Source organism: Etheostoma cragini, chromosome 17 (genome assembly GCF_013103735.1).
Source record: "Etheostoma cragini isolate CJK2018 chromosome 17, CSU_Ecrag_1.0, whole genome shotgun sequence".
NCBI lineage: Eukaryota > Metazoa > Chordata > Actinopteri > Perciformes > Percidae > Etheostoma > Etheostoma cragini.
Window position 1 is genome coordinate 3379172 of NC_048423.1, and position 23207 is coordinate 3402378.

At 40.2% G+C, this 23207-nt stretch overlaps 1 protein-coding gene and 1 long non-coding RNA gene across 4 annotated transcripts in view; one reads left to right on the plus strand and one right to left on the minus strand.

Moving 5' to 3' along the window:
• wipf1b (WAS/WASL interacting protein family, member 1b) overlaps window positions 1-23207 on the minus strand; it is a 23935-nt gene continuing 728 nt past the window's right edge. Inside the window, exons 2-10 of one of the 3 annotated variants that reach the window (XM_034897853.1) lie at window positions 16473-16580; window positions 6823-6925; window positions 5855-5984; window positions 5308-5526; window positions 4244-4967; window positions 3630-3730; window positions 3226-3450; window positions 2198-2311; window positions 1-1561 (exon numbers count right to left, since the gene is read on the minus strand). In XM_034897853.1, coding sequence (XP_034753744.1) covers window positions 1509-1561; window positions 2198-2311; window positions 3226-3450; window positions 3630-3730; window positions 4244-4967; window positions 5308-5526; window positions 5855-5984; window positions 6823-6882 — 1626 coding nt within the window. In that variant the 5' untranslated portion in view covers window positions 6883-6925; window positions 16473-16580 and the 3' untranslated portion in view covers window positions 1-1508. Of the gene's footprint in view, window positions 1562-2197; window positions 2312-3225; window positions 3451-3629; window positions 3731-4243; window positions 4968-5307; window positions 5527-5854; window positions 5985-6822; window positions 6926-12301; window positions 12321-16472; window positions 16581-23207 lie in introns of those variants that run through there. The other 2 variants (XM_034897855.1, XM_034897854.1) reach the window with 2 other exon arrangements.
• Window positions 15642-23207, plus strand: part of LOC117960184 — a 22646-nt gene continuing 15080 nt past the window's right edge. The window contains exon 1 of the long non-coding RNA XR_004660087.1: window positions 15642-15821. This is a non-coding gene — a long non-coding RNA (uncharacterized LOC117960184). The remainder of the gene's footprint in view (window positions 15822-23207) is intronic.

The following is a 23207-nucleotide window of genomic DNA, read 5'->3' on the forward strand; positions in this document are numbered from 1 at the left end:
GCACAAACGTAAAGCATTTTATTTATTGATGTGAATAGGTTTACTTCCATATGATTGTCTTTAAGAAAATATTTCTTTAACCAACACATGATGGTCAAACACATGAATAATACATCACTCATACAGAAGACCATTCAGAGCAGTGCTGGGTGAAGCAAAAAAATAAAAATTAATACTGCACAGTTCTGAAACATAACTTAAAATATTACAGTCCTTCAATACCACTTGATACAGATACATACAAGCCCTTCATAGTTAGTCAATGCAGCTTTAACAAAAGAGCAATATCAGAATCACTTATATTGTAAACCAATGCTGCCGTAACACCACACAATGTCCTTTAAAAAAATCTCAATCAAAAACATTAAGTGCATGCTCATGTTAAAACTTAACAGTCAAATGAAAAGTACCGTTCAGTGGTTCCAACAGAAACAAACAGATGTGAGTATACATAATTTAAAGGCATGTGTGGCTTTGGCAAATTAAACACGTGCATTTCCCCTGATGTTTTATGCCGCCATGGCAACAGGTTGTGGCCATTTTTAGTTTGGTTCCATGTCTTTCTTTGTGTCGATGTTTTAATTAAGACACTTTGCTATTCTAAGTATTCTAAATTTTGTGGCAATCAAGTTGCTGCATTGCTTCGGTTTTTACATTACTTATCAGCAGAGGTGATCCAATCCATTTTAACAGACATACATACATAATTTAAGGCACAATAGGCTAATTCCCTTAACTCTTTTAAGCAGCCTGAAGATACAATCCTGAATACAAAAAAGGCACAAGGAAAACACTGAGGCAAAAGGAGACAAACAGCTTGTCAACACAGTCTAGCTGGTTGGTAGCCCTGCACTGTTACCCTGGGACTCCAATGTTGACAATAATATTGCAATAACATGATCATTTACCTTTATCTAACGCTGTCTGTGCTGTGTAAACAGGCTGGGGAAGTCACACATGCTACATGCTGGTTTATTTGTCAAGTAAGAGTGTGTATTCTCTTCTAAATGTGTAGCTGGTTGGTAAAATATATTATCTAGCAAGCAATCTAGGGAATGTATCAACCACTATAAGCAAGGGATGAAAAGGTTAGTTAATGGAATAAAGTCAATGTGGATCAAGGTTCATGGAAATATTGTTGTTCATAAGTGAACTCTGTCTCACAGCAATCAGGTCAACAAAGCCCAGCAAAAAAGTGTTTATTATTATTATTTTTTTACAGCCACAGCATGGCTGTAAAACACATTTTTCTCTGAACAGAGTGTGCTGGAGTATGAACAGGCTTTGGTCTTTCAACGCGGCCATTCTGCTGCTACATAGGCACATAATGTAAACTCCATTTTGTGAGTTTGTATTTTCACTTGGTCAACCATACTTCAGGTCCATTTTACATTTTACACTCCACAGATGCCGCAGGTAAAAGCACAAAGAGCACAACCGAGAGAAATACAGAGGGAGGAAGGTAGGGGAACAGCAAAAGTAATGTTAGGGGTTGGGCCACCTCTTCTTCACCTGGGTATAGGAGGAAGAGGGGGAGCTCCTCTCTCCTTTTTACCAGGTCCTGGAAAGAAGCAAAGACATAGAGGCGTTAATATTTTCCTTAGTGTCCCAGAGTAGATTCAATCATCTTCCACCAGGTGGCACTGTGTCCCAGTCCACTGGAAATGTAGCTGTATTTACCATAGACAGTACTTTTCCATTTGGTTGTGTGTATTAAGTAATTTAAACCTGCATATTTCAGAATAATGTGTTTGTCTTTGTTGCTATAGTAGTGTCTTTGTGTGTGCTTATGTGTTGTCGATGTGATCTTATGTGTGTGTCTATGCACTTTTCCCTGTGTCTACCGTGTATGTGCTTGTCATGTTATTCTCATGCCATCAACATGCCAGTTGTCATGATCTGGAATAGTGGTTGTGTCATTTGTCTATGCCTATGTATTTATTGTTTTGTGTGTGTGTGATTTGTATTGTTGTAGCGTATCTACTGTTTTAAGCCATCCGCCTGCTAGGGACTGCACATGTATTATCCAGTATGGCTAAATCTGGCACATTTACTGTACATGTTGGACTTTGTAGTTATGTTTATTAATGTGCGTTTTCCCTTTTAAATAAAGAAATCTAGAAAAAAATTATTAGAAATGTTCATGTTTAAACAAAGAAATTGCGTGCGTGCATGCATGCGTGCGTGTCGCTCTGACCTCTGCCGTCAGTCTTTCCAATCTTGCTGGGGTAGGTCTTCTGGAAGGGCACATAGGGCTCAGGTGGCGGAAGGTCCGACACTGGATGGAAAGTGAACCGACTCTCCCACTCATCTGTTAATTTAAAGAAATTAAGTTTAGAGGGTCCGTCTCCACCAAACTGAAACTAAACTCATTATACAAGCTCTCAGTCCATCATATTTCTCACATTAAACAGGATTGTTCCGATTTTGACACAATGCAAAAGACAGATTAGCGACATAATGAGAATGGTTATCAAAGGAGTCAGCAGGTGAAGGGCAACCTAAAGAGAACTTAATACAAGAAAGAAAATTTGTTTTTGTGCCTATATTAGTCCCAAATTTATCAAAATGAGAAATGTTCCCTGATTTCAACCAAAATTTTAACTTGTATTACTACATTCACAGATTTCAGTCAGTAATTTCCAAGTTTGATACCCAGTACAACAACAAAAATGTTTGTTTTAAAGCACTACAACGTCACAAAATATCGTGACTTCAGGAAAACACGATTAAAACCTGTCAGGAGCAAGACTTTTAGGACCCATTGTCACTTCTTGTCCATACTGCCTTCCAAATCAAACTTACTCCCTTGCTTCAATGGGATAAAAACAACACAACGGGAAGTCACTGGGTTTCTCTGCCATAGCTGAACACATTGGAACTCATGTGGTAAAAACAACACTGAGGACAAGGGATTTCTCTTCTAGAGACTGGGACAGAACAGTCTATGAAAACATCATTCAATCCTCTTGCAATGCATAGAGTTTGTTATCTTCATACAAAGTTACCACCAGAAACATGGATTTATATATTAGGCCGCTGTTTTGTTAAATTTTATGTTTTTTTTCTTTTCTTAAATGTACTTTATATGTATTTTTGCTGCATTCTCCTCCTCCTCCATGTCACACAGTCAAACAGTATTTACAAGGCATTTTTGTCCCACAAATGACATTGTGTAATTGTGTACTCTTCATTCCCCCACAAATGCTATAATATTTTACTCACCCTGTATCTGGTTGTGGTGGGAGTTTTGGAAGCCGTTACCCATGGGTGGTGGAGGAGGAGGGGCCCCTCCAATACCTGGCCTGTCTGGAGGGAGGGGAGGCCTACCACCGGGTCCTCCACGAGGGGGCTCAGGGCCTGGCCGACCAATAGGAGAAGGAGCTGGTGAAGACCTTACACTGCCCCCTCCCACACTTCGACCTGAGGGAGGAGGGGGAGGAAGAGGCCCTTTGGAGATAGAAATAAAAATGGACATGTCATCATTTAAATTACCTCCTAGCTCCTAGATTCTGCATTTTCGTGCAATATTTAGAGCGAATCCTGAAGTGGATGGTAAATGTTTAAAAAAAAAATGGTTTGTATTCAGCGGTAACCCATAGTTCAATTAATCAATCAGGGCTGTTCACCTGTGCGTGCGGAGGATGGGTTTCTTCCAAGAGATGGCGGTCTCTCGTTTGGTGGAGGTGGGAGAGGTCCTGTCCGACCAGGTGGTGGAGCTGGACCAAGGCTAGCAAGAGAAACAGAACTTTGAGCTATACAATATTTGTGGTAAAAAAGAATATGAAAAAAGAATATCACTACAGAAAGAGCTCCTCATAGCACAGTTGCTTTTGAAATGTCATTACAGCTTTGAAAAACAAACCGCTAAATTTGAAATCAAATATACCGAATGAAATTTGAGGTGGACCATACAGTACCTCACCTGCCTCAACTCCACATTGGGAAGCTCCCCCCAAAAAGTAACTTCATTTTTCTTTTTTCCAAACAACTTTGGTTTTTCACAAAGGGCACTGTTTTTCTTTTTTAGAGAAGCTACAAGAACAAGTTTGCATAATGTGTGAACTGCAGCAACACATAAGTGCTACTGAATGATCTATGCAAACTCTGACACAGCCGCCAAAGTAGATCTGGCTATCAAGAACATTCAGCACCTGGTGCCTGATGGGAAATGCTGCATACACGCCTGGCTTTAATGCAACTCATCTCTTAAAGGCAGAAGCAAATACAACTTTACCCGTACCTGTTGAGTGATAGGTTCCTTTGGGGCAGACGAGGGGTATCATCCACTCCAGCTGGGGAGGGCGGGAGAGGAGGGGGGCCCGGTCGGCCTGGCGGGAGAGGAGGCGCACCCCCACCCACTGAGGGACGAGGGGTAGGGGAGGAAGAGACAGAGGAGGAAGGCTTGGAGTTGACAGAGGGAGGAAGAGGTGGCATGTCGCGGGGCATAGATGGCCGACGACCCCCCAGAGGAGCTGGTGGTGGGGGCGGCCGGTCATCAGGAAGTGGAGGCCTCCCTCCAGGAGTGGGCGGTAAGGAGGGTCGGCTGCTGTTTGGGGGTGGAGGAGCAGGTGCAGAGAATCCTGGTCTTGGCCCAGTTGCGGTGCCTACTGGTGGGGGAGGGAGAGGTCCGTGTCTCCCCGGTGAAAAACTAGGTGGGGGAGGTCCGGAAGCTGGGCTGGGCCTGGGTCCTCCAGGAAGTGACGGTGGAGGTGGGCCCCCACGAGGCTGGAAGCCCTGGTTTGGTCGAGGTGTGCTGGGTACAGGAGGAGGGGGACCTCCTGGATTGTCTTGTCTGGATGAGAAACTTGGCCGGCCCTTCGGAAGATCAGGGACGTTGCTACGGACAGCAGCAGGGGCCCCTGGGAGTTTAGGGGGGCCGGCGGAGCCTCCACCACCACCAAAGGGGGTGGGCCCAGAAGAGCGGCCTCCTGGTGGGAACACGGGTCCTCTGCTTGGTCCTGAGTCTAGAGGAGAGAAAAGTTATAATTTAAACATGTCATTAACTGTGTGTTTTCTGTGTTGTTTATTATTTATAATTATTATTATTATTATTATCCACCTATCCTTTAGCTATACCTACTTATGATTGAGGATCACAAAGCTGGGATGGAGCCATTAACAGCTGACATTGCGCATGAGGCGGGGTACACCCTACAGACAGATAACCATTCACACCTATGGGCCATTTAGAGTCACCAATCCACCTAACCTGCAAAACCAATCTTTGGACTGTGGAAGGAAACTGGAGCACCTGGTGGAAACTCACGCAAGGAGAAAACTGATCTTTAAGGATTTTTTCTTTACCATTTTTAACACTGTTTGCCGAAGATCTCAGTTTTGGCATCCCTCCTGCGAACAGGCCTCCTAAACCAGCAGGAGCCCCTCCTCCTCCACCTCCTCCACCGCCGCCTCCACCACCTCCGCCGCCTCCACCGCCTCCGCCGCCTCCGCCGCCTCCACCGCCTCCGCCGCCTCCACCGCCTCCGCCGCCTCCACCGCCTCCACCGCCTCCTCCTTTGGGTTCTAAGGGTATGAACAAAAATGTTGAATGAACTGTTCATTTACATTTTCTACATTTAATATATCTTGTCTTGCTGCACATTTGGATACAGATGTGATATGGGTAGCCAGGCCAGTGGGGGGGGGCATTAATCATTGTGTCCCACTATTCCTTTAACCATCCCTCCATGAATTGTTATTCCAGTAAACTATTGTCTTTGTCTGGAGTTGTACTGTGTCATTGTGACTTTTTTTATTTATTTTTTTATATTAGCCAACCTGGTTACAAACCTAACTTTCAGTTTCTGTAAAGATAGCAGTAATGAGTGCTGTTAAAGAGGTCTTGACTTACTGTCCAGTAAAGGTCCACTGCGGTCATTGGTAACAGCTTTTTTTAATTTGGCGCCTTTAGAGATGTCAGACAACAGAGCGTTCCTTCCAAGCTGCTCTGAACGTTTCAGATTTGGCTTCTCTGTGTTGGCCTGAAACACAAACACAGACAGACAGTCACTATGACAGCGTATAGTTGCAGAAAACACCCAGAAATAGGGAAACACATAATTACTTTTTAGATCTTTCTCTGTTCAATCAATTTAAACTCTAATAGGGTTAGGGATGACAGAGTGCGTTGGTAAAACTGTGAATGAAAGACAAAAGGAAGAGAGTGGAAACGTGCTCATAATATGCTCATTTTCTGGTTCATAATTGTATTTAAATATTATATCAGAAGAGTTTTACATGATTTAATTTTCAAAAACGCCATATTTTTGTTGTGCTGGACATTGCTGCAGCTCTTCTTTTCACCCTGTGTGTTGAGCTCCCCGTTTTAGCTACAGAGGGAGGCATCACATTTCTATTCCAGCTCTGATAGGAGTCAGACATGCGCAATAGCTAGGTAAGGGCTACTAGCCAGTCAGAAGCAGAGTATAAGGGCGTGCTACGCTAGCAGCTAGGCGAGCATTATAACGTGTTACAAAGTGATGCATGTTCATCACGGATATGAAGGCTGGACTACAAAAGAGCTGTTTGGAGCAGTTTGTGAACAGTGTCTGTTTCTGTTGGAGATGGTAAGTCCCTTCTGGGTGGACTTTGGGCTTTTTTTGCTTTGTAAACCTATAACATGCACAAAAAAAAGATATATAACACAATAAAGGAAAGGGAAAAAATATGAGTACTTTAGGATCACACCGTCAAAACAGGTAAATATATGCGATGAGATGATTTATCCACAAGATGTCTCTGCGGAGCAGGGTCAAGAGGACAGCGTCTGTCTGGGGGGCAGAAAGACAGACAGACAGACAGAAAGCTAGGATGACTTACAACAGCAAAGGTGGGAGGAGGTGGAGGCCCTGGGGGTGGTGGGGGAGGAGGGCCCGGCATCTTCCTCTCTCCACGTTACTCTATTTGCACTGGATTCCGCACCCTGGAGGAAAGATATCACACACACACACACACACACACACACACACACATCAATTCAAATGGATCAATTCAAGTTTGTAATTGTTCTTGCACAGCCCTACCTGCCAGCTATGTAGCCACACCATACAATACACTTAAAATAGAGCCATTGAAATTGGAAATTGTTATTGTGAGAAGTTTTGGCAGATGCAGTGCTGACTGGGGTCCTTGTTTAGACAGTTTCAGGCTAAAACCAAAACCAAAAATGTACTGTTATCTTCCACCTACAGTACAGACAGACAACAAAAATGTTCTCTGGACATTTCCGATGCAAAACCTGTAGTGGTTCTCATGCTGTGAGGTGTGCAACTCATATTTAGTTAATTCCACTAAATATGTTACTGACAAAGTTCTTTAAGCTGCATGGTTTAAGTGACCATGAATCTTTCTCAGTAAATACAAAGTTGACACATTTTGTTCACAGGAAGCAGTGGTAATACTAATTCATTTCACTTCCTTAAATACACGTTGGCTGTTTAAAAAAACAAAACCCCCACAAAACTGCCGGACCAGACTCTGTCTCTCCTTCCACCCTGAAGCCCTGCTGATCAGCTGTCTCCAGTGTTCACAGACACCTTTAAAACCCCACTGTAGACATGCCACATACTAGCCTGCCTCAAGTCCTCCACCGTCATCTCGGTCCCCAAGAAAACAAGGATCACAGGACTGAATGACACGTCACCCTCACCTCTGGTTATAAAGTCTTTTGAGCGGCTTGTTTTGTAATACCTTCAACCCCTCACCAACCCACTCCTGGACCCCCTGAAATTCACCTACAAATCCAAAAGGTCTGTAGACAATGCAGTCAACACGGCCTGTTTGTAGACTTTAGCTCTGCCTTCAACACCATCCTCCCGACCCTTGTGCAGGACAAGCTCTCCCAGCTGCACGTGCCTGACTCTACCTGCAGGTGGATCACACACTTCCAGTCTGACAGGAAGCAGCGTGTGAAGCAGGAGAAACACGTCTCTGACTCTATGACCATAAGCGCTGGTTCTCTAGACTCTGCCGGCTCCCCGTTGGTCACACTTCTTGTTCAGAGAAAATAAAGAGCAAACTCCCCAGACCAATGCTCAATCTCTAATCTATTGAGCTTGGCTTGGTCTGGTGATAGCCAGACTACTGGTTCCCCTCGAGGTTACGCCCTATCCCTTCTGCTCTTCTCCCTGTACACCAACAGCTGCACCTCCAGTCCGTCAAGCTCCTGAAGTCCGTGTACGACACCACCGTGCATTGGACTCATCTCTGGTTGTGATGAGTCCGCCTACAGGTGGGCAATAGACCACATGGTGACCTGGTGCAGTCAGAACAACCTGGAACTGAATGCATGGTTGTGGACCCAGCCCCACACGCCCCCCATCACCCTGGGTGACTCTAAAGTCAACACTGTGGACAGTCAATACTGTGAGTCATTCCGCTTCATGTGCGCAATCATCTTTCTTTCATCAAATTTATCTTATTTATAAAAGACAACATTTCTGTAACTGTGAGGGCATTTGTGCTACAACAGGCAATGTTTTCTTCCAATTTGATCATTATTCATGGAGAAATAGAAATTGCAGCTACAATATTGCACGGTGTTCACAACACTGGAGGGAATAACAGTACAGATACAGTATAGTCAGAGCAATAACAAACAATTTAAACGCTGAATAATTGTTAATAAGAATAAGTATTGTTAATATACTTGTTGCACTCTGCAAAAATGTTTATGTAAGTATATTCTGGACTTATTCAAAGAACGGCTGTGTTGAAGCTCAAAATTCACTTTCAAAATTGAGTGTGGCTTAGAAAAAACAACCTGGATATAACAGCCCAACAAATGAACCTATATACAAGGTAAACAGCCTGCAGAACCCCATTACTGACATGAGAAGAGTCAGACACAGCACTTCCCCAACTGCAGGGTTTGGTACACAAACCAATACAGAAGAATTCAGAGTAGATATTCAGGTAGTTTTCTGTTAACCCCCAAAGGGTTTAGATCAAAAAGCATCACAGAAACACACCCACCGGGTGGATTAGTGACTACTGTAAAGATAAACCTAACCTGTTAATCAGAATTCTTTCAAATCACCTGCAGACCAATAGTTTCATTCCTATAACATTCAATGTAGGGGCGGGAAAAAAATTGGATGCAGCATTATTTTTTATATTTTCCGAGGCAATACTGTACCAATACACAGATGCCGAGTATCGATATTTTACTATATGTGTTGGTCAGTTTGTCTGCTTGGCAATCTTATTTTGCATCATTAAAATTGAAGTGAGATGAATAAACAGAGAAATGTATATGTTTTAGATAAAACAGATGTTGATAATGTTTCCTTTTGGGGTCATCATTTGAAATTGGGAAAAATTGGAAGTTGAAAAAAGGTAATGAATTGCAATATATTGCAGAATATTGCAATATGTTTAAAATCGCAATAATATTGTATTTAGACATTTGTATGATGTTATTGTGTCCTCAGGCCTCTGGTGGTTCCCACCCCTAATTCACTGACCCCGTTCTATCTTTGGGGAAAAGAATTAACTGCACTAAGATCACAGAGGTTAGTTCATGTAAAATGCCATGTGATGTTTATGAAACGTATTAAAAACTCTCTCTCTCACACACACACACACACACACACACACACACACACACACACACACACACACACACAATCCTCTAGGGGCCTCTTACTTCCTGTATGCTGCTGACAAACAGGAAGTCGCCACACGGCTCCAGCACCACAGTCATCCGGCTGCCAGGATGATAATACCTTTACATCTGAGCATCATTTTGACATCATCCTCCTCCCTCTCACTTTCTTTCTCTAAACCGTGCATTAACCCCCCCGTTCTCCTTCACCCTTCATTTGTTTATCGCTTTTCTATTCATTCCTCCTTGTGCTCACTCTCTCCATCTATTTAAAGAATACATTTTGTAGTTTTGTGTACACCGTCTAGGCCTTCATCCTCGCATGCCCTATCAGCAGCCTTTTCTCAGTCTCTGCCAGTTTCCACCTGTGACCTTTCATTGTCATCTAATCTCTCTGCAACATCAAACTGACGTTGAGATTTTGTCTCTTTTTCTTCATTAGTTTCTAGTTTCCACTGCTTACAACATGCTGTAGTCACCTCTACTGCTATACTCCAAAGTGTAGGCTTTCTGTATCAAAACATTAAACATTGGCATGTTTTAGCATTCTTATTGCCAGCATGTTGTCTTGCTACTGATTTAGTTCAAGGCACTGCTGTGCACACAGAGCCACAAGCATGGATTTAAGTAGTAGTCTTAAAAGGTGCCAATGTAACGCGTATATAATATTTTTAGCTGAAATTCAGTATAGTATATAAATGTAAACTTATGTAGATATCAATGTGAACTTATGTGATGCTGTTGAGTTGAACAACCTTATCTCCATAACACCAACCATTATATTGACAGATCATTGAGGATTGAAACAACAAGATTTCACAAAAATCATGTACAAAATAATAAGTAATTGAATAATACATGGGCCCTGTAATTAAAACCCTCAGAGTTTTGAAATATTATATTTCAATTAAACATAAACATACTCTACAAGATATAATATGAGAAGCTGCCTAGGCCAGAATTGAACACCTGCACATACTGGTACTAAACACTTGCCCAAGCATACAGTATATACTGGTACTAAACACTTGCACATACATAGATACTGTATATACCTCACTTTGACATACATGCATATTTCACTTGTGCATACATATAAACCTCACTTGCGCGTACATAAATGCTTCACTTGCGCATACATATATATTTTACTGGCACATGCATGCATAACATGTGTGAGTATGTATGTATGTGTGCATTAGTAAGTGTGGATGTGCATGTGGTCAGTTGTTGGGGTAGATGATGGATCGCACAAACAGTACTTTCACTTTCACTCAGGAAGTCGGGGTACAAATACAGTTCAAAACCAAATGTCAATATGCAGACCTACTGACATATTAATTACTTTACTTTCATAACAAACATACTGATTTATCCCATGGTTTTTACGTCTAATTTTTCTCCTTGACTACTATTGTTTTCCACAGCTGCTGCAATGGATTTATTGATTACTTAAAAACATCACATAAAAAACATACTGGTACTTATTTATCCAAACTTTGTGACGTTAACTTGAAGTTTCTACAACAAGGTGGCACACCAACTGCCAATAAAATAATATAAGAGGTTGAGACAGGTGAGGGAAAATGCATTATGGCAGTCAATAATGCTCATATAAAGCTGTTTCTTTGCTTGCTTACAACTCCTTCTGTTATAAATCCATTGTAACAACTATGGAAAACAACAGTAGTCGAGTATCAAAAACTGGCAGATGTAAATGGCTGAGGTGAAGTTGGAAAAAATAAGTATGTTTGTCTTGAAAGTTAAGTAAGTAATCAATAAGTCAGTAAGTCAACAAATTGAAGTTTGGTTTTGGACTGGACTTGAACCCTGACCTCATGAGTGACAAGTTCTGCGTTCATGCACTCCACCATCCTCCCCAACCACTGACCCCATTAGGAGTGTGCAAAGAAATCCATTCACATTTACCAATTCAAAATTGATTCATAGGATTCCAAAATTGTGTTCATATATTTTTTGTCATGTTGTAATGGCGTTTATACTATCACATTGGAAAAGTAAGTACATGTACATACTCTGGATCGCTTTTTAAAATGAGAATCATTTTTGATTCAAAAATTGATTTTGAATCAAATCGTGAGCCTCAAAAATCGATGTTGAATCGTGATATTTTCTGAACCGTGCATCCCTAGACCTTATGCACAGACTTACATACATCCTTATCCATACATACATACATACTCACTCACACATCTTATGCATTAAGTAAAGTACACAAGTAAAGTGCACAAGTATCTAATAAGCATGTGAAAAGTCAAAGTACATATGTATGCGCAATTGTATGTGCAAGTAAAGTATATATGTACTGTATGTGCAAGTATTCAATTTTGGTCTAGGCCGCTTCTCATAATATAATGATGAATTCTTACAGATTGAGGCAAAAACCTCTCAGAATACATGCTTTATGAATGGTTCGATGCCTACTCAACAGGCATCAAACCATTCATATACAAATCTTACATTCACCTCAATTCTCATTATCGTCACAATTTTATGGATAGAGCAGAGAAAAAAGTAGCCAGTTATTTTCATTTGTCAATCAGAAAGTATTACTCTTGTAACAACAATCACTAAGACACAATCCATCAATATTTTTTAAGTCATATTTCATTTAAGGCAAATGAAACAAACTTTGGTTGGGGTGAGGTTTTGACTTATTAAGATAAACATTACCTGAACAAGAAATTGTCACTCACAACAGAGAAGTTCTCCACAAAAGCTTGCTGTTGAAGCTGCACTGGCAGATTTTAAGATATAAAGCCAAATCCACATGTGCTTATTTCCACTGTGCTGACAACTACAACAATTTCTATTTAGCCTCCTCCATGACTGGATCCTCTGTGGCGGGAACTTTAATCTCCATCAATTTATGCAGTGGGTACTCTATTGCATTTTACACTTACAATATTGAAAATATAATCTTAAAGGGTAGTCGACTCATCATAAGGGCTGAGACTGAAAACTGTCAAGTCTTCCTTTAGTCTATGAGGAAGTTGGTTTAAATATAATTTAGTTGCTTTCACAGTTTTGATCAGGATATAGAGAGCAGCACATCGACTCATTTCCTGCAGCAGTACTGAAATGACACCGACACAACTGCAGATGTAAGATCAGTAATGGAAACACCCCTCCTAGCTGACAGTTGTCACCCTCGCAAACACAATTTGTATAATGTTCTTCAAAAACAATCAAAGGTAATGACTAAAAAACTGCAAACCGAGTCCGTTCATGAGCCAACTGTCAGTTGGTCAGCTGATACTAAAGGAGCTCGGAGTGAATGTAGAAAGGAACAAACTTCCGCCAAAGAAACAGGCCTGTGTTGAAATTTAAAATCTCTCTCTCTCTCTAAAAATACATCTGTGTTGTCTAAGCATTAAAACAAACACACATATAGACAACAACAAGGATTAAATAAAAGTGAACAGGATAATTACATAATTCTTATATATACTATATAATATATAACAATATAATGGTAGCCGGGTATTCACAATGACCCATTTGACAGACAAAGAGACAGTTATAGGGGGAGAAAGAGAAGGCAATATAAGGGTTTGGATCCTTTGAAGAGACCATCACACACACACACACCCACACCCACACATGTTTTTGTTTAAAATGGTCATAAAAAGGCTTCTTCATCCTGCCACTATACCTGCTGTGATCCTCAACCTCATTAGAGTTACTGGACACGCACGCAAGCACACACTCACTCATACACGCACACACTTGACATTTTGGAGGCTATTTAGAGTAAAATATCACAGTTTCAGTATTACAGCTAGTTAGTGGCAACAACATTTTCCGCGTGTCTCCGTCATTGTTGGCTTATTGAGGAACACTGATAATAAATCCAAATTGGCAAGTTTACACTGGCAAAATGCTCACTTTATGACAAAAGCCATATTTCATATTGACTTAGGCTGCTGCAGTGTGTGGTGGGAAAAGCCTTGTTCACGCCCAATATCATCCCACCACCTATAGAACACCAGGTTTTAGATTACTGTAAAATTATAAAGTAAACATTCAAAATCAGCAGCTGAAGGGTAACTATTAAAAATGATCTTAGGAAACTAGCTTAGAATAACTAAAAAAATATTCACTGGTTCAATGTAGAAACATGTTGTGGTTTTTACAGGGGTGATGGAAGGTGGTAGTGGGTATGTCATTAAATGGAAAACCTACCATCACTTTTGACTCAGCTCCACCAAAGCTCTCAGAAAGCTCAATAGTTTGAAACAAAACAAATCAAACCCGCCTTGTGTAATTCAACAATTGACAACATTTAAATCCAATGTATCTATGCCTGTCTCCCTGGAGATTTTCAAGAAAGGTTCACAGTGCTGCTCGTTGTAACAAAGTCCCAAATCTGAGTTGATTGCAAACATAAGATAAAGGTAATTTTAGCCATTCTGAATGTAGCCCAGTGTAGCAATGAATGTGTTGTCTGTGCAGGAACAGTGCTGAGTGGCTGAGCTAACATCCTGTGGTGTGTTCACATGCTGAAACTCTCATACGCACACGCAAAGACACACACGCGGTTCTATTGCTGTTGTTTTAGACTCCTCTGACTCAGCAGGTTAATTTTACGCTTCTTCCAAAAAAGAAGTTAATACTGTGTACATTTTGTAACGTAATGTTCCCAGATGAGTGTCTTCTGTAGAAAAACCCTTGGGTATTTGTATTATTACATAACTTGGGGATTTATTTTTGAAAAGGATTATGTGTGTGTGTGTGTGTGTTTGTGTGTGTGTATATATGTATATATGTCAGAGGCTCCACGCCTCTGGAGCAACTAGGGGTTTAAGGAGAATTCCAGTTTATTCTAGCACATACCTGTAGCTCTGTTTGTAAATGTGGAGTAGTGTCAGTAGAGAGAAAAACTACTAAACAATTGGGGCTGCCTACACCGTGTTATCCTCCTGCTAGCGTTAGCACCCAACAGGCTTAAACAGGGCAAGTTTTAAACGTGTGTTTAGCCTCTAAACATGCTCAAAATGTCATTACAAGTGCCCCCCAATGTGAAGTGATTCCTTCAGAGTGAACCCAGTAAATCTGACTGCTGTAAGGATGAAAGAAATGCATGAAGGTTATGCTAATAAAAGCTCTGTTTAGTTTCTGTGTTGATACTGCAAGGAGTGCTTTGGGACCGTCCATAAACTACAACACCGAAAGGAGATAAACATATTTTCAAAAATAAATAATTAGTAAGTTTGGAGACACTACCTTATTTAGTCATTAAATTGACAGCCTACATATTTTAGTTTCATGTCTTTTCTGTGTTGTAGTCTGTAGACGGTCCCTAAGCTCTCTAACTTCCCCTCAACACAGGAACTAAACAAAGCTGAATTACCACAACTTTCATGCATTTCTTTCACATCTCCAGTAGTCAGATTCACTGTGTTCACTCGAAAGGAATCACTGCACATTGGGGGGCACTGGTAATAACATTTTGAGCATGTTTATAGGCTAAGAACCTGTTTAAAACTTGCCCTGTTTAAGCCTGGTGGGTGATAACTCTAGCAGGAGGATAACACGGTGTAGGCAGCACCGATTGGTTTCGTTTTTCTCTCTACTGACACTACTCCACATTTACAAACAACAGAGCTATGTGTTGGAATAGACCGGAATTATCCTTTAAGTGTCTTGCTCAGGGCCACATTGGTTAATGTAACGCAGTGGGAATCTAACCCAGATCTTCCGCACAAAAGGCATGTTTCATATCCACTGCGCCATCACCACCCATGTATGTTTTCTTGATATAAGTGCTGTGTGACCAGATGTGACTTAAGTATGTTTTATATATATATATATATATATATATATATATATATATATATATATATAAATAAAGAGACAAAGTTTCAGCAGACTAGAAGAGGTTCCTGCACACATTTATTACAGATGCTTCTACAAGTTATCTGAGCTCCAGCCCTGGCAGTTCAAATCAATCCATGAGCAACATTTCATTTAACCACCTTCCACCTTCCTCAAAAGCATAAACTGTCTCTAAACAACACAACAATGCTGATCTTCAGGATGGAAATGTTGATTAACATCTGTGGAGCGGGGCGTTACTTTAGAACTGTCTCCAAAGACTGATAATCCGGCTTCAAAATGTACTTTTCATCCACCAGCCAAATGGCTAGTGAATGTTGAAATGTTACCATCCACTCAATAGATTACCATTATTGTACCTTTGACAGGTAAGGGAAGCATATCTACCAGCCACTTGTATATTTCACCAGCATTTGGCTGGTGGATAATGCCTATTTTTAACCCTGCTTATAATTTATCACCAGACCTCACCATCATCACACTTTTATTAGCTTGACAGACTGATTCTCATGATGTTTATGAACAAGGACACCATGCTCTGTAATGGAATAGGAAGCTTGAAAAGGCAAAGAAATTCCCATGTCTCCCCTTAGAACAGAGTTGATTGAGCTAGTAAGTGTATTGTGTCTGGTCTGAGTAAACTTTCCCACTCCATACTCACTTCAAACTTTTGCCATGTTAGCATTTGAAAAAACAACCGACCGACTGCATCATAAAACTAGCTGCAGATGCATTTTCCTTCAATCCACTAAATGATTAATCACCTTACCCTTTCAGCTTTACCCACAGGAAACTTGGTTTTAAACAAAGCTGGACTGTAGTCCTCTATAACACTGCAGCAATACATCAGCGGTCTTTAACACATCATTTCATCCTAACCACATCGCATAGGGGAAAATAATTGTTTCTGGTTACCAGAAGACACCTCTCTAAAATGTTTTTGTTCTACTTCTTCAACATGGTAAAAAAACAATCTCTCAGTAGCGAAAAAAACAAACATACTTACTCAATCTGTGTCCATAGAAGAATGAGCAGTACGTTCAGAAGACAGTAGAAGAAGCACCTTAGTTCATTCCTCATAAAAATGCAAAATTTGAAGAGCAACCACATACAGCTGAAAACAGACAAAAGCGGAAGATTAGCATTATCTAAAAATCTTAAAAACAAAAAACAAAAAAAATCTCCAGTGCCGAGTACAACTTCTTGATTCCTCTTCCTCTAAACTCACATTCAGAGAAGTTCCACTTCAGCACACCCAAACCTTATATACAGAACACGCCACTTCCTCTTTTTCAGTTCCCCACCTGGGGAGGTTATACAAGATGGGGAAATAATCCACCCCATGCCAGATAGATATCATTGTGCGGAGATAAATTCAAGTAGCAGTCCAACAAAATATATGTCCAGAATGCTGCGTATAAGACTGAACAATGCCCTGAATTATATCTGCTTAGAATTAATAAAAAAGCTTTACTTTTACATTGTTCTTTTTTATTTTGTTGACTTAACAGCACATATTTACATACATTGTATTTACTTACAATACAAATACAATATACAATAAATACAAAAATAGGTGTAATCAGTGACAAATGCATTAAATCAAACAACTGACTGGAAACTTCCTTGTTGTTTTATTCATTATTATGAATAACACTAATGCAATGCAATGTTGTCTTGTCAAATTCATAGACATTGTTCTCAAAAACATAATTAGATTATTATTTTATTTTTTGGGACATTGAATTACTACGTGAGATCACCTAGTCAAACGTCAGTGGTGTCTGTGTCTGTGCTCATGACTAATCACACACTGTGCTACACCTGGGAGGGGGAAGGAAAAAGAGAGCCCATAATGTTGAAAGGATGGGACATCAGAGCAAATAAGTGACTCTTTATCAGTTTTTTTTTCTTTTTTACCATGAGAAACTGTGACCTTTGATTATCGTTTCACAACTGTGAAGGCAAACATGCACAAGCTGGCGACCACAATGGAGAAATAAAAGACGAATCGAAAGAGGCAGCGGTGGGTACTGAAGGAGAGGATACGGTGGCAAGATGGGGAGGAAATGAGGGGATAGATTAGAAGGGAATCAGGCAAAAAAATCACAGAAGCAAATGGGTGTGTTCAAGTGTTTCAGTTTTACAAACTTCTAAATTGCATTGGTTTCTGTTCAAATTTCTCATTAAGTTGGAATTCATTGACGTCAGAAAGTAGATTTCCTTGCATGCATTCTGAAATATATTAGACATGAGAAGGCCTTCAAACATCAGGTTACAAGAAATACTGAACTTCAAAAAAGGATGAAAGCCGTCCCTGGATTATTGATAGAAAATAAAGAACAGCCTATATATAACTGAAAGGGAATTGATCCCAGCCCCTAAAGCTGCTGGACGAAAGGGTTAGCATTGCTCCGCAGCAGCCACTTCCTGTGCTCTCAGTGTCACATTTCCTGCCTCGCAACACAGTCAGCAGTGGCCTGCCAACCCACCATCGGCTGCACTTAAATACTCTCTCTTGTCTCCTTTTTCTAGCCAACGGCAGCACCAGTGCTGCGTCTTAAAGAGACACCTTGGCTTTCTCCCCTGTACTCAGCTGTTTTTCTTTACCAGTCGCTAGTCTCCAGGGAGGGAGAAAAACGTGTCTGAGCTGGTACTTCAGTTAACCATAAAAAGCCAGTGTTCCCCACAGAGGCCATTAAAATTGGCTACTGCATCAAGAAAAACATGCTCACACTGTTAAATCAGCACCTGGCCTCAGCACAAAACAAATGGGCACCAGGAACTTAATGTAAACTACAAGAGACTTTTGAGTCATTGCACATACTGGAACTGATACTGGTAAAAATGACTGAGAATGAAATCCTAAAGCCAAAGATAATTCCACACCCCCCTAAAAACAACAAGAACTGACATTTATTTCTCAGAAATCAGTTGTTTCCAAAATCACACCACTTAGCCTACCAATTATTGTATTGTTCCAAATATAGAACGAGACAGCCAAAATGTCAAATCTTCAATTGAGGTTCCTATCTTGAACCCGTTGCAGTGTCTTTTCTAGTTTAATCCGAAACAGTTGTCAATTTTCCGTCCAGCGCCCACGTCGTTTAAATAGCAAAGGCACCTGAACCCCTCTTTGCGTCCATGGGGATGCTGGTCTTACAGGAAGGTGTGTTCAGGTGAATTCTTGGCATATTGCTATGATGAGGCAGTGGGAGTGATCGCGCCATTGACCCACAAAAACCTGGTCTAAAGTCAATAGTACAGCATTTCACAGTTATTTAATCAAAACATACGGTATGTAAAATGTGCCTAGGCTCGTGCACAGTGTGTGCACACTATGCTTGTTTTACACACACACACACACACGATTACGAATAAAAACACGAAGGTGCAAATCCGCCATCATAATAACAATGCGCCAAGGTACAAACGCCTGGCTTTTAAAGGGAATGGGAGATGACACTGATTGGTTTATGGTATATTACGCCCAAAACACATCTATGAATTGATGAAGACACTAAGTACAACCCTTTTGAACCATGCACCTGGCGCGCGGAGCATTTTTTCTGCCGTCAAACCAGCAAAAGAGTACATGTACAATTTCCTCGCGGGAGTCATCCCAACAGGATTAATAAAGAGAAGTCTAAGTCTAATAGACTTCAGTTTTTGCTGATTGGACTAGAGCTGCAACAACAAGTCCATTAGTCGATCGAGGGGAAAAATAAATCAGCAAATATTTTTAAAATAGATTTTTCATGCAAATTGACAGAAAAGTCAGTTTTTAGTCCCCCTTTAAATACTACTACTGTAGATTGAATCAATTCAATACATTATGAGATGGCAAGCGGAGATGTCAAGGTATCATTATTGTATTCAGTGTCTGAGACTTTTTGCTGAAATGCAGTGAGATGAATCAATAAGTCAGCTTTAAAAAGAAATGTGTAGAGTCCCTTTGTGGCAGAAAGTGGGATAAAAAGACCACAATCACAACTTCACATTTTGGTTTTTGTATGGAAAAAAGAGACGAGCTATAAATAATAATTAGTAAGCTTTAAAAAGGTGCTGGAAGGCGGTTTTTGTTACATTTTGACAAAGCCATGCTAGTTGATTCCCCGTTTCCAGTCTGTGTTAAGCTAACCGTCTGCTGGCCACAGCTTCATTAACGGACAGATATGAGAGCGGAATTTTTTTTTTTTTTTATCTAACTCTGCCAGAAAGCACTACTTCTTTAACACAAGTTTGACATCTCAATTCGTATTGTCAGGCCAACAAAAGCAGACATGGACAGGTACACATAAGGTTGTTGATTGAAATGTTAAAGCATTGGTGATTTGCAAACACTGAATCATTATGTAATGTGGACAGAAAAGAAATGTCAAATATCATTCCATCTCAGGCCTTTATTTCACCTGACAGGGTTGTCGGGTTGTGTCTCAATATTTTCAATACTTCCTCTTTGGTATCCATTGACATCAGCACCACTAGTCCCTGTGTCTCAACCGACTATGGAGTAATGTCATCGGCTTACAGGGTTTCTTGGCATTTTCTCATCTTACTCCTGAACTCCACATCATAAACACAGATCTGAAACGGCAACATTCATTAGATTCATTATCCTAAACAACTCCAAAAAGGAGACTGAAGACAGGAGAAGAGAACTGATATGTCACCCATCCTTTCATCATGTCATTGTCACATGAACATTAGTTCAGCTCGCCTGCAGGCTAGTCAGTCACTTAGGATGCTTTGTGATCACACATCCCACCACATGTGACTCATATACTGTAGGCCAAAGCAGAGATGCAACAACGTGTCCTTTAAGTGCTTGGACCGTGTGAAAACATCTAAAACAGTTGAATTAAAACACCAAGAACAGCTTTCTAACTGAGAATTCATTGGACTATCTTCACTATAGTCGTTTTACTTGTATATTTACAAGATGTTATAATTCAAAGGATGGGCAAAATTAATAAGACATAGTTATATAATATGGTAACTTAACCATTCTTTTTTTAGTTTCTGAAGGTTTCAAACAAGTCAAATTTAAGACTTATTAAGACCTTTTTAACACCATTATGAATAAAGAAAACTTTTATCACATCAGCTAAGCCGTTACTTCAGTTATTTCAAGCTAAATATTGCTAAACTTACACTTCCCCATAGCTGAAGAATAAAATCAGCTTTATGTCTGTGGTACGATCCCAAAAAGACTCAACACGATTGCTGATTGGCTGCAATATAAGTTGCAGGTTGGTCTCAATTGTAGTTGTAATACAGCAAAATTATATTTGCACTACTGAAAGAAAGAACTACAACACCACGGAATAAATTAAAAAGAGCATTTAAGGTTGCGTCACGTGGACGTAGGAAAATAAAGACCTGTTTAAAATTTTTCAAGACCTAAAACACAATACTTCAGCAAATTTTAGGCCTAACATGTTAAAATTCTTGAGTTTTTAAAGACGTTTTAAGACCCCATGGAAACCCTGTTTTTACATGTTTACTCATGTAGTTTAAATGAAGTGGTGATCATATGTAAATGAGCAAAAACACAACCATTTGGTATGCATATATTTGTAAATTGAACTCCAATGGCATTTTTTATGACTTTCAGACATAATTCACCATTTGTGATTAAATTATGGCGTTGGCTGTTGGTGACTTTAACCTGTTGCATTCACAACACATGAGGCACATGGTCATGAGTTTCAGTGTTGGATGGACAGAGAGATGTCAGGATCACATGCTTTACACAGCAAACAACGAGGGAGCACAGTGTTGCATTATGTTCCTACTACTACTACTACTACCCACGCGCTCTAAACAAATGCACATGCTGTCCTCTGACCGCAAAACATGCTTTAGTAGTGTTGCAATTGTCTTTACATGTTACCTGTTCAACTTTGAATGCATAGTAGGAAATTATGAATTCTATTCAAGAGAAGACACAAAGTATTAGGGCTGCAACTAACGATTATTAAACGAGAAGTATAAAATATTCACAGTTAATAAGCTGGAACCAGAGATTTTTTAAAAACCTTTTCATAAAAACTGATAAATTGAATAGTTGACAGCTAATTTCTTCATCGATTAATCTTTGCAGCTGTGCAGGATATATTTGATTAAACTAAAGAGCGGGGAGACGTGGCTGAGATTCACCCAGCCCCCTCACTTCCTAACCAACACAGGGTTCGTCCCACCGAGCTCCCGAGGAATGCCAAGAACGCACAGCTTCAATGCAGCAAAACTAGTTCTGTGACAAAGCCCATGAAGAGAAAACCTAACCAGAGGCAACTTGATCACGTAAACAAGGCTCTCCTTCGCGGTACAATGTCCAAAACTTCTAACTTTTTTTTCTTTTCTTTCCATTAAACCCTAATGAGATCCAAGAAGAGAATCTGCAGAGAGCCGCTGCTGGGCGCCAGCCAGCAGGAACCAGCTCAGTCCAAAATATGAAGAAACACACGCAGACCACAAGTCTATACATAGATTCCTTATTAGTGCATGTTATTCCTCTATAAGAGCTTGATAAGGTGAACTCACTGCACAGGATGTGGAGGAATATACGTATATATGGCATCAGTAATACATTCAGACAATTTCATAACTGGTTTAGAACTTCTTGTAGTCCGGGTAAATAGTTGTCCACTTCCGTGTTTGGGTGCAGTTGATCCTTTATCTATTACGTTTGAAACTTTTCACATATAAAAGACAATTTCACCATAAATTGGCGCGTAAAAATGTAACAAGATGCAAGAAATTAAGTTATTAATGCTTAGTATTTCCTGGAGAGAGATCCCCAGACCCAATGCTTAATATGTGTCCCCCCCAATGGCACATAAGAGGACGTCAAATCAGTTGCTAACTTTTTGTGGGAAAAAAATGTAGTGACTAAAGTGATGTTAATAGTAGCAGTTGGAAGTGACAGTATCCTGTCACAGTCCTCCTGGTTCCCTCATGTCACAGTGAACTTAAGAAACTAAAGCCCAAACTTCTCCAGATGAGCAGGCCAGGACCCCACTTAGCAATAAAAACGTAATCTTCTAGTGGATGTTGGTTCTGCTGAACAAGACTCAGTGAGACCTCCGGAAAATTAAGGCAGTACAAAACAACATCTTTGTTTAGTTTTTAAAAGGAACACATCTATTTAACTGAACAAAACCATATAAGCATTTGTAAAAGTGAACACAAAACATACTGACAAACTAAACACTTAACACAAATGTCAATTTAGGGAAGTTTGGGGTCCCTTGCAGGAGCTGCTCGTGACCCGATTCCGGATAAGCGGACAAAGTTGGATGGATGGGATGGTCAATATAGTCAGACCCTTGTCAGTCAAAACTTCACTTGAGCCTATTTATGACTACCAAACACAGAGCTAACTTGTGTAAATCAATTTTAGTCATCATGATTCTTCTGTTGATTCTATCTGCTCTGTAAGAAGATGATTGGACAGGCCTCTGAAGAGGAAAGCAGTTGCATTATTCTGTTGCCAATCTTAAGGTCATATTGGCATGTGTACACTCTGAATTCCTCCATTCAAGGCAAGAAGTTATCTATAAACTAAATGTTTACAGAAGTAGCTCAGCCTTAGAATGTGAGTCTATGTAAGCACATGGACTGAGAGCGAGTGCTTAGAGTCAAATAGCATTCTGTCAAACAGGTTGTGAACACACACACACACACACACACACACAAAGTAAATTACTTTTCCTTAACTTTCTGAAAACACTCAATA